Source organism: Dama dama, chromosome 4, assembly GCF_033118175.1.
Source record: "Dama dama isolate Ldn47 chromosome 4, ASM3311817v1, whole genome shotgun sequence".
In the NCBI taxonomy this organism is placed as follows: domain Eukaryota; kingdom Metazoa; phylum Chordata; class Mammalia; order Artiodactyla; family Cervidae; genus Dama; species Dama dama.
Genome location: NC_083684.1, coordinates 68019087 through 68031477, shown reverse-complemented (window position 1 = coordinate 68031477; position 12391 = coordinate 68019087). Strand labels below are relative to the sequence as shown.

The 12391-nt window shown below is 44.3% G+C and overlaps 1 protein-coding gene across 1 annotated transcript; it reads right to left on the bottom strand.

The window, feature by feature from the left end:
- Positions 1-4498: 4498 nt before the first annotated feature.
- On the bottom strand, positions 4499-10984 carry LOC133051877 (cationic amino acid transporter 3-like). Its single transcript, XM_061136551.1, is given in 11 exon segments — positions 4499-5146; positions 5312-5420; positions 5695-5861; positions 6059-6255; positions 6445-6547; positions 6642-6781; positions 6952-7174; positions 7526-7638; positions 7839-8016; positions 9898-10056; positions 10613-10984. Coding segments are annotated over 11 exon segments (1881 nt in total). The 5' UTR covers positions 10983-10984; the 3' UTR covers positions 4499-5024.
- Positions 10985-12391: the final 1407 nt, after the last annotated feature.

Genomic DNA, 12391 nt, shown 5'->3' with positions numbered 1-12391 from the left:
GGAAAAGAAGAAGTAAAACTCTCACTGTTTGCAGATGACATGAGCCTCTACATAGAAAACCCGAGACTCCACCAGAAAATTACTAGAGCTAATCTATGAATATAGTAAAGTTGCAGGATATAAAACTAACACACAGAAATCCCTTGCATTTCTATAAATGAACAATGAGAAAACTGAAAGAGAAATTAAGGAAATAATTCCATTCACCATTGCAACAAAAAGAATAAAATACTTAGGAATAAATCTATCTAAAGAAACAAAAGGCCTATAGATAGAAAACTATTAAACACTGATGAAGGAAATCAAAGAGGACACAAAGAGATGGAGAAATATACCATGTTCATGGATTGGAAGAGTCAATATAGTGAAAGTGAGTATACTAAACAAAGCAATCTATAGATTCAATCCAATATAGCTACCAATGGTATTTTTCAGAGAACTAGAACAAATAATTTCACAATTTGTATGGAAATACAAAAAATCTTGAACAGCCAAAGCAATATTGAGAAAGAAGAATGGAACTGGAGGAATCAACCTACATATCTTCAGACTATACTACAAAGTTACAGTCATCAAGACAGTATGGTACTGGCACAAAGACAGACATATAGATCAGTGGAATAAATTAGAAAGTCCAGAGATAAATCCATGCACCTATGGACAACTTATCTTTGACAAAGGAGGCAAGAATATACAATGGAGAAAAGACAATCTTTTTAACAAGTGGTGCTGGGAAAACTGGTCAGCCACTTGTAAAAGAATGAAACTGGAACACTTTCTAACACCATACACAAAAGTAAACTCAAAATGTATTAAAGATCTAAATGTAAGACCAGAAACTATAAAACTTCTAGAGGAAAGCATAAGCAAAGCACTCTCTGACATAAATCATATCAGGATCCTCTATGACACCTCCCAGAGTAATGGAAATAAAAGCAAAAATAAACAAATTGGACCTAATTTAAATTAAAAGCTTTTGCACAACGAAGGAAACTGTAAGCAAGGTGAAAAGACAGCCCTCAGAATGGGAGAAAATAATAGCAAACAAAGCAACTGACAAAGAACTAGTCTCAAAAATATACAAGCAACTCCTGCAACTCAATTCCAGAAAAATAAATGACCCAATCAAAAAATGGGCCAAAGAACTAAACAGACATTTCTCCAGAGAAGACATACAGATGGCCAACAAGCACATGAAAAGATGCTCAACATCACTCATTATTAGAGAAATACATATCAAAACCACAATGAGGTGCCATCTCACGCCAGTCTGAATGGGTGCTATCAAAAAGTCTACAAACAATAAATGCCAGAGAGGGTGTGGAGAAAAAGGAACCCTCTTACACTGTTGGTGGGGATGCATACTAGTACAGCCACTATGGAGAACAGTGTGGAGCTTCCTTTACAAACTGGAAGTAGAATTGGCATATGACCCAACAATCCCACTGCTGGGCATGCACACCAAGGAAACCAGAATTGAAAGAGACACATGTACCGCAGTGTTCATCACAGCACTGTTTACAATAGCCAGGACATGGAAGCAACCTAGATGTCCATCGGCAGACAAATGGATAAGAAAGCTGTGGTACATATACACAATGGAATATTACTCAGCCATTGAAAAGAATGCATTTGAATCAGTTCTAATGAGGTGGATTACTGGAGCCTATTATACAGAGTGAAGTAAGTCAGAAAGAAAAACACCAATACAGTATATTAACACACACATATATATGGAATTTAGAAAGATGGTAACGATGAACCTATATGCAAGACAGCAAAAGAAACACAGATGGAAAGAACAGACTTTTGAACTCTGTGGGAGAAGGCGAGGGTTGGATGATTTGAGAGAATAGCATTGAAACATGGATATTATTATATGTGAAATAGGTCGCCAGTCCAGGTTCGAGGCATGGAACAGTGTGCTCAGGGCCGGTGCACTGGGATGATCCTGAGGGATGGGATGGGGAGGGAGGTGGGAGGGGGGTTCAGTATGGGGAACACATGTACACCCATGGCTGATTCATGTCAATGTATGACAAAAGCTACCACAATATTGTAAAGTAATTAGCCTCCAGTTAAAATAAATAAAGAAATTAAGAAAATTATTCCTCCTTTCATTGCCAGTTCCTTTTATTCAGGTGGTCTGGACCCAGCCAGCTATATTTCTAAGGTATTCTTGTATGAGTGATCTTTTTAAATTAATTAATAAATCTCCTGTTTGGGTCATACCATTTATTTTATTTTATAGGCTGCAGTTTGAAGCTCACTGGACCTTAGTTACCTGACCAGGGATGGAAACTGAGCCCCAGGCAGTGGAAGCACAGAGTTCTCACCACTGGACCACCAAGGAATTCCCTCTATTTATATTAGAGAGAGTGCACCATTTTCTTTCCTGGAGAACTGCCCACACTCCAGTTTTGGCCGATTGTGTTTTCAGTTGAAATGTGAATATGTCCCTTATGTCTGCTATGAGGTGGTAGTTGGTCCAAAACTTGATTTTATTCTGATTCAACTTCTCATCAAGGCTATGCTCCAGGAAGTGTTCTTTATTGGTGTCTGGTTGTCCCACATCAGGAAGGGTAGAGTGTTAATTAGGTGATGTCAACCTGTTCCATCAAAGTTCCACCTGGCAGTGTCAGTTCAGTTCAGTTCAGTCACTCATTTGTGTCTAGTTCTTTCCAACCCCATGGACTGCAGCACGCCAGGCTTCCCTGTCCATCTCCAACTCCTGGAGTTTACTCAAACTCCTGTCCTTTGAGTCGGTGATGCCATCCAACCATCTCATCCTCTGTCGTCCGCTTCTCCTCCTGCCTTCAATCTTTCCCAGCATCAGGGTCTTTCCAAAGGAGTCGGCTCTTTGCATCAGGTGGCCAAAGGATTGGAGTTTCAACTTCAGCATCAGCCCTTCCAATGAATCTTCAGGACTGATTTCCTTTACGATGGACTGGTTGGATCTCCTTGCTGTCCAAGGGACTCTCAAGAGTCTTCTCCAACACCACAGTTCAAAAGCATCAGTTCTTTGGTGCTCAGCTTTGTTTATGATCCAAGTCTCACACCCCCCATGATTATGGAAAGACCACAGCTTTGTAGACAGATCTTTCAGCTAAGTAATGTCTCTGCTTTTTAGTATGCTGTCTAGGATTGTCATAACTTTTCTTCCAAGGAGCAAGCATCTTTTAATCTCATGTTTGCAGTCACCATCTGCAGTGATTTTGGAGTCCAAGAAAATGAAGTCTGACACTGTTTCCATTGTTTCCCCATCTATTTGCCATGCAGTAATGGGACTGGATGCCACGATGTTCCTTTTTTGAATATTCAGTTGTAAGCCAGCTTTTTCACTCTCACCTTTCATTTTCATCAAGAGGCTGTTTAGTTCTCCTTTTCTTTCTGCCACAAGGGTGGTATCATCTGCATATCTGAGGTTATTGATTTTTCCCCTGGCAATCTTGATTCCAGCTTGTGCTTCATCAGCCTAGCATTATGTACTCTGTATATAAGTTAAATAAGCAGGGTGACAGTATACAGCCTTGATGAACTCCTTTCCCAATTTGGAACCAGTCTGTTGTTCCATGTCCAGTTCTAACTGTTGCTTCCTGACTTGCATACAGATTTCTCAGGAGGCAGGTTCGGTGGTCTGGTATTCACATCACTTGAATAATTTTCCAGTTTTTGTGATCCACACAATCAAAGGCTTTGGGGTAGTCAATAAAGCAGATGTAGAAGTTTTTCTGGAACTCTCTTGCTTTTTCTATGATCCAACAGATGTTGGCAATTTGATCTCTGGTTCCTCTGCCTTTTCTAAATCCAGCTTGAACATCTGGAATTTCTCAGTTCACGTACTGTTGAAGCCTAACTTGGAGAATTTTGAGCATTACTTTGCTAGCGTGTGAGATGAGCGCAACTGTGTGGTCGTTTCAACATGTTTTGTTTGGCATTGTCAGTCTCTATAATTGTGTCGTAAGTCTGTAATTTCATTAGAACTCACAGCCTGGTGATATTCCTAATTCAGTTAATCCTCCTCCATTTACTTTTAAATTCATCTAATAATTGTGCTGTTAGTTTCTTGACCTCTATCCCTGCTTCAGTCTTCTTCTTCAGTTGTTCATTCCCACAATCTTTAACTTCATTTTTACCAACATCGTGAAAGTTCATGATCTCCATTTCCATCATTCTCTTCTTCAGTAACCACTCTTTATCCTGACTTTTCAGTTTCACTTTCTTTCCGTTCTACCCAACTGTAAGCATTTATTAACCATTACTTCCCATCCCATCCCCCTTTTTCTACCAATGCACTTGTTGTTAATGTGGGTTTTTTTTTTTTTTTTCCAGTTAAGAATGTTCCCTCATCACACACTTATATTTATTGTGTAACAGTGTTTTGGTGACAGAAATGTAAGGAAAATAATCACTTACACGATATTACAGTATATCTCAGTAAGCTGGGGGAAGAGATTAAAATGTGCATTTCTCTTTGTCATTCTTCAATAAAGCAGTTTTTCTGTTCTCTTTTTCTTAAATTCTATTTTTTACTACATTGATATAGCTATTCTAGCTTTCTTGAGTTGCTGTTTGCACAATGTATTTGTTCCTTTCTTTTCCCTTTTGATCCATTTGTGTCCTAATATTTGAAGTGTAACACTAGACGTGAAATATGGTTACCTTCATTTCCTTCCCAGTTCACATTTTCTGTGTTTCCAACAGAAATAGGTATGAGAGGGTATTTCTCATATGCCCATTAATCTTTCATTACTCCCTTTAAATGATAGTTACATTGTTGTACATTTCTGTGAAAACTGATCTTGCTGCTTACTTATGAACCACGCAATTTTCTGCATTCATATTATGTTTTGAAAAGTGTATATAAAAACTATACAATATTACAGTCACTTTGTCCACTAAAAATAAATGCAAGCTTCTAAGTGCATTCCACAGTCACAGCCCGCTGAGGCTAAAATTGTCTCTTGAAGCAGAAGATCCCTCCAGTGTATGGAGGGATTCCACACAGCATCTATTTCTCATGGTTAAGACGATTCATCACTGGGGATGTTTTTGTCCAGCATTTGGGAGGTGGAGGCTGGTGGCTGTTGTTCATTTTTCTCCTCGAAGCTGTGTCAGATCCCATATCCAAAGTATATGACAGATCCTAGTAGGGACATGAGACAGTGAGAAGGGAAAGTAGGTGCTCTCCCTACTTACAATGCCCAATAGGTCTCTTATTACGGCATCTGACATATTTGGGGAGGGCTTCTAGGAAGAGGATTGGTTTCTGTCACTCGAGGGGACTCTTCACCCCCAAAAAGCTACTCACCAATCCCCATCCAGATGCCAAATTGGATCCAAGTCCCAGTGTCCAACTGCATCATCAGGTAAATGTTCACAAAAATGCTCACCAGAGGGAAGACAGGCAAAGCAGGGACCTGTGGGCAGAGTCAGTTCATCCCTGAACACACACCAGATGTCTGAATTAGAGACTCCACCCCCAGGAAGAGCAGGAAGACGCCAGTTCTACTCAGGCTGTGTGTTCAGTGACTACTGAGACTGGGTTTGTGAATCACTGAGTGTGGATCTGGGAAGGGTCCATTGGTTTTAGAAGTTCCCTTTACTCCCTGGCCCAACAAAGATGTGTAGACCTCAAAGTACACAGAATTAATTCACTCAAGGTGGACACTCTGGGCACATAAGGTCACCTACCCTGAAGTGAAGAGGAGAGGGGCTCTGGGGCTGCCTCCAGATGATGACCGTGGCCCCAGTGATGAGCAGCAGCAGCAGCACAGCCACTGTTGTGAGCACGGGGTCTCCAGAGAACACCTGGCTGGGCCACTGGGCCAGGATCAGGCTCAGGATGGTCATCAGGAGAACTGCAAGGGTCAAGGTAGGGAGAAAAGGCTGAACCCAGAAGACGAAGACGTCAGGACCTTGGGTCACACCCCTGAAATAGCCCACATCAGGAAGAACCATCATATCTCTAAGACTCCTTCTCAACAGCCAAAGACACAGGCTGCCAACCTATCTTGTCAATTTCAAAATACCACCAAAGAGAAACCCCACTGCTCACCGAGCAGGAAGGCACATCCACAGACAATCTGGCTAGATTTCCGGGTGGGAATGGGGCTGGTAGGGTACCACAGAGTCTTCAGAATGCTTGAGGTTCCAGCTTCAGGTACAGGTTCTGAAGGACTTGCTTCATGATCAGAAATCTCAATTTCCTCCTCTACTTTCTCATTCTTGCTTAAATTTTTGTCTGGTTGGTACCTGAAGGAGAGATATCAAAGCAGTATTCACAGCAGCCCCCTACTCATTCAAACATCAGACAGTATAATTCACCTCTTTCTTGCCTTAAGCCTAGTGAAACATATAGAAGGCAGCAAGAAGACAGCAGAGGATCACCTCCCCATCACCCCCTAGAGTCCAAGGCTCTCAGCCAAGGTTAGTGGGTCTCACCTGAGGACAAGTATGGAAACAGCCATAAGAGTGTAAGCAGGCAGGACCCCGGTTGACATGAGTTTCACCAGATCGAGGATCCTGAGGAGTGATGCCATAAACCCTAGAATGAGGGTGGGGGGAGGGAGTGAGAAGTCCCTGGAAGCATTCATGTTAAAGAAATTGGTCATAGGAAAGAATGGACTTCCTTTATTCACCTGTAAGAATTCCAGAAGCCATGATGGCCATGATGGGGGGGTGTATGCAGGCGTTGATCTGAGTAAGTCTCCGGAAAAGGAGCCCATCATCTGCCATTGTGCAGATCAACTGAAACATGGGGAACATGGAGCCCAGGAGGCTGGGAGAGAAAATGGAAACACACGTGAGGATGTGGAGATGCAGGAGTGACCAGAGCATCTGTTCCCTAGTCTACATGGGTTAAGGTATCCTTCCTTCTTGTCTCTCAATCCCAAGGGCTGGGATATCTGAGAATCTGACAGTAGATGAGGAGAAAACGAGGACACTGACCTGTATAAAAGGGTACACAGGAAGACAACAGCCATGGCATATTTGGCAGAAGCCCATCCTACATGGAGAAAAGCCTGCAGTAAGGGGCTGTAAGGATAAATCTGGTAGTAGGGCACCATGAGGGTGAGCGCTGCTGAGACACCAGAGTACGCCAGAAAGCCGATGAAGATGGAGATCACCATGCTCAAGGGGATGGAACACTGAGGATTTGGGGCTTGTTTTCCTGCAGGACAGGAGGAAGCACTGGGTCAGGAAAGCATGCTGCTGTGAAAACAGAAAATCCCCTTCTCTGTTGCACATCCAAAAGCAGGCTTTTGTTGCTGCTGTTCAGTCACTCAGCTGTGTCTAACTCTTTGTGACCCCATAGACTGCAGCACGCCATCTCCCTGAGTTTGCTCAAACTCATGTCCATTGAGTCGGTGAAGCCATCCAACCATCTCATCCTCTGTTGCCCCCTTCTCCTATGTCCTCAATCTTTCTCAGCATCAGGGTCTAACCTTCTACCAACCCCTGTGCCCAGGGGCAGCCCAATCAGTGCCCACATCCCTGATGGGACACACAATGACCATGTTACCTGCAGTGACAATAGCATGAACATCAAAATATGAGGTGAAAAGTATAGCTGCTCCTTGGAGAATCCCTTCAAAGCCAAACGGCACAAACCCTCCAGAACCCAGAGGGCCCAAGCTATGGTGAGAGAAGGAAAGATGAAGAACATGGGTGAGGTGTGTTCAACCACTTCTACAGGGCTCCTCCCCTCATATCACAAGTCCCGGGCTTCAGGACCCCCATCACCTGGATCCACCAGCCCAGATATCTTTAGTCCCCACCATGTTCCCAGCTCTGTACCAACACCACCCATGTATTACCAAGAGGACCCTCCTGACCTAAAGGTGCTGCTGGATCCAGATATGTTAGCTCTGTAGTCCTGTTCTGTGAGCTGCCAGTTGTGCAGGTCTCCCTTAATGAAGCCAGAGAGGATCATGAAGATGGGAACAAAAAGGTTCAAGCCTGTGGACACTTTGAAAATCAGGGTTGTCACACGAGCGCCCCGAACCAGTAGTCCTGTGGGAAAGATGGAATATGAGACACAGAAAGCAGACCAGTGGTTGCCAGGGCTTGAGGGTCGGGGTGGTTTGGGGCAGACCGTGGTATGGGATAGACCATGACTGCTCAGTGGGTGGAGAAGGCAATGGCAGCCCACTCCAGTACTCTTGCCTGGAAAATCCCATGGGCAGAGGAGCCTGGTAGGCTGCAGTCAGTGGGGTCACTAAGAGTTGGACACGACTGGGTGACTTCACTCTCACTTTTCACTTTCATGCAGTGGAGAAGGAAACGGCAACCCACTCCAGTGTTCTTGCCTGCTGAATCCCAGGGATGGGGGAGCCTAGTGGGCTGCCGTCTATGGGGTCGCACAGAGTCAGACACGACTAAAGCAACTCAGCAGCAGCTCAGTGGGTACACGGTTTCCTTTTGGGGGAGATGACCATGTTTGGAACTAGATGGAGTGATGGTTACAACACTGTGAATGGACTAAGTATCAGTGAGTTGCACGCTTTGAGGTGCTTTCCTGGTGGCTCAGTGGTAAAGAATCTGCCTGCAATGCAGGAGTCACAGGAGACACAGGTTCAATCCCTGGGTTAGGAAGATCTCCTGGAGGAGGGCATGGTGACCCACTCCAGCATTCTTGCCTGGAGAATCACAAGGACAGAGGAGCTTGACAGGCTGCAGTCCATATGGTTGCAAAGAGTTGTACATGACTGAATCGACTTAGTGCCCAGACACACATGTGCACTTTAAGATGGTTAATTTCTTACTGTGGCCATCATCTCACAAGGTATATCTATCAAATCATCAATTTGTACACCTTCAGTCAGTTCAGTTCAGTTCAGTTCAGTCGCTCAGTCGTGTCTGACTCTTTGTGATCCCATGAATTGCAGCACGCCAGGCTTCCCTGTCCATCACCAACTCCTGGAGTTTACTCAAACTCATGCCCATCGAGTTGGTGATGCCATCTAGCCATCTCATCCTCTGTTATCCCCTTCTCCTCCTGCCCCCAATCCCTCCCAGCATCAGGGTCTTTTCCAATGAGTCAAGTCTTTGCATGAGGTGGCCAAAGTATTGGAGTTTCAGCTTCAGCATCAGTCCTTCCAGTGAACATCCAGGACTGATCTCCTTTAGGATGAACTGGTTGGATCTCCTTGCAGTCCAAGGGACTCTCAAGAGTCTTCTCCAACACCACAGTTCAAAAGCATCAATTTTTCGGTGCTCAGCTTTCTTCACAGTCCAACTCTCACATCCATAGATGACCACTGTAAAAACCATAGCCTTGACTAGACGGACCTTTGTTGGCAAAGTAATGTCTCTGCTTTTTAATATGCTATCTAGGTTGGTCATAACTTTCCTTCCAAGGAGTAAGTGTCTTTTAATTTCATGGCTGTATATCTTAAACTTACACAATATTGTATATCAATTACATCTCAATAAAATTGGGAAAAACAATGTGTTAGTTTTATTCTATGAGAATTTCCTCTCAATTAAAAAAAAAATCTTTGGTCTCAGTACAGAGGAAGAAACTTGTCATGCTAAGTAAATGATTCTGAGCTGGGATGATTTTATCACTGAAGGGACAGTTGCCAATGCCCAGAGGCATTCTGATGATCACAGTTTAGCACCAGTACCTAGTGAGCAAGGCTGGGGATGCTATGCAACATCTGACTATGATTAAAAAACAACAACAACAACAACAACAAAAACACCACCCTACAATATGGAGCACAGGACAGACCCAGGGTGGGAAACAATTCTCTATGTCTTGCCTCCCTTACTCATAACCCTGATCCTTCTTTCCAGCCCTAATTCTACCTTCTGCCACCTCAAGCCTTTCCCACACCAATTCTCCCTCCAAACCCCACTCTTTCCACCCAATGTCTGACCCCTTCTCACCAGTCATCAGCAGCACCAGGCCCAGGGAAATAAAGTCTGGATACGGGGCCAGGAAAGAGGGCATATGTGGAGAGAAAGTTCTCTCTAATGCCTGAGAGATGTGGTTCCCAATGAGGCTGTCAAAGGTGTAGCTCCAAGCCCTGGTCACACAGGAAGCGGCTGCAGTGGCAGAAGAAGGGAGATTAATAGACATTAATTAAACCCATACAATGCACCTTGGGATGTATTTATGGGGAAAACAGACAAAATTCTCACTCCCAACTAGTTCCTTTTCATGAGATTGGGGAGAGAAGAATCAGATGATTCACAAAATTTAATTCACTATTTAATATGTGAGGAGATCAATGTTATGCAAGAAAAGAATACAGTGAAGTGGGACCTGGGATGGCTGGGAGATGAGTGTTGAAATTTTAAATCAAGTAGTAAAGGAAAATCCCTTGAAGGCAACAGCTGAGCAAAGACTTCCATATGGTGAGGGGAGGAGCCTGTGGGAACTGCCTCCCTCTCACCCACCCCCTACAGTTCCCTTTCTTCTGGTTTCTTGGCCCATGTTTAAAGAAAACAGGATAGCTCAGTACAGTGAAGCTGTGGGGCTTTCTAGAGCTTCCCTCTACAAGCTCCATAACAAAGTCTTTATGAATGAGTGAAGACCCCAGTTACCCTCCTAGTTTACTGACGCTTAAGCCCCACTTCGTCCCCCTCCCCATCATCTCACCAGCCACTAAATACAGTAAGAGGTTCCAGCCAATGACGAAGGCGTAGAGTTCTCCCATGGTGACGGAGCTGTAGAGATACGCAGAACCAGAGTGTGGTACCCAAGCCCAAAGTTCGGCATAGCAGAGTCCAGACAACACAGAAGACAGGGCGACCACCAAAAAGGAGATGATGATCGCCGGTCCAGTGATGAACATGACCATGACGCCGGCCAGGACGTACACACCAGCGCCCAGAGTCCTGCCCACGCCCCAGAGCACCAGGCCGAGGGTGCTCAGCGGAGCTCTGCGACTCTCAGACTCCTCCCGGGGCTCCAGTGGCCACCTGCGGACCAGCTTCTGAACAAACTGGTGAACATACTGATGCAGCATCCTAGACGGAGTTGAGGAGGTTACGGTCTGCTGAGAAAACAAGACACAAAGTCATCAAGCAGGTCCATCCGCCCTTGGCCCTGGGAGTCCAATTACACGGAGCAATGGAGTGATGAGGGGCAGGCTGTACAAGGACACAATGGCAAGTTCTCCACCTCTGCGCTTTGGTTTCCTCAAACATAAATCAGACATTTAATATGCTTCAAACTTGCTGGAAAGGTTGCTTAAAGAGAAGTGGGGGATGGGGGGCACAGAATACATCTTCCCAAGGGTGCCACTTTGGTTTTTGGGCTGTTTTGAGATGAAGTCAATCAAGATACTGCAGCCTAAAGAAAAGCCTTTTGCCTGTCCCTTCGTGGCTGAAAGTAATTTAGATTAGGGGACCCCTAACAGCTCCATGTCCCCAGAGAGCTATTATCAGAGAGAACTTCTGGTCTTAGAAAGGCTTGTCAGCATGGAGGGGCAAACATTTGTTAACCAATCATTTGCTCTTCTCATCTTCTGTAACCAAGCGGGGCTGATCTCAGAGAGAGAGAGACAGCCGTGAGTGGCAGCTTGAAGCGAGGTCTTAGTTCTCTGACCAGGAATTGGACCTGGGCCGCCTGGATGAAAACCAGGAATCCTCCTCCTTGTCCAAGACCGGCTAGAGGCTGGAAACAAGGTTTCCCTGGCTATTGCCCCCACTGAAAAATGGGAGGAAAAAACTGAAAAAAAAAATTAAAATTAAGAAAGCAGCTTATTACTAGAGACACCACACAACAAGCAGGAGAACACACAGAGAAATAGTTTTTTGTTTTTTATTTAAAACAGAAGCAAGGCAGAGTTCATGCCTGTAGAGAAAGGATGTGGGCATCCCCATAACGAGTAGGATCCCATAAAGATGCAGGCAAATTATTCATGCAGGGCAGTTCTTCTCGGTGTGTTTGCCTTTGGCCAACTGTCTGGTTTCTCTTTCCACACTTGACCTGCCCAAGGATCCTCCCCGTGCCCTAGATTTCTTTCTACTAGAGATCCTCTGAATGTTTTTGAAATGCCAACAGATAGTGGTTTCTCTGCACCTGTTAAAGCTATTCATGACCGAAGGGTCTCCAATTTCTGGAGCGACCAGCCAGAGACAGAATAAACAGGTTTTATTTTACCCACAAGTGTAAATTAACAGATTGCTGTACATCATAAGTAGCTTGAGGAGAACAGTCTTCTTATGTTTGAAAAAACAATAATTAGAAGCCAATAATTTGCCATACAAAAGTCATTAAAAAAAAGTCATAAAGATTATAATCATATTTAGCATTTCATTTGTGGATATTAGTCACTCAGTTGTGTCCAAATCTTTGTAACCCCATGGACTGCAGCCTGCCAGGCTCCTCTGTCCGTGGGATTTCCCAGGCAAGAATACTGGAATGAGTTGC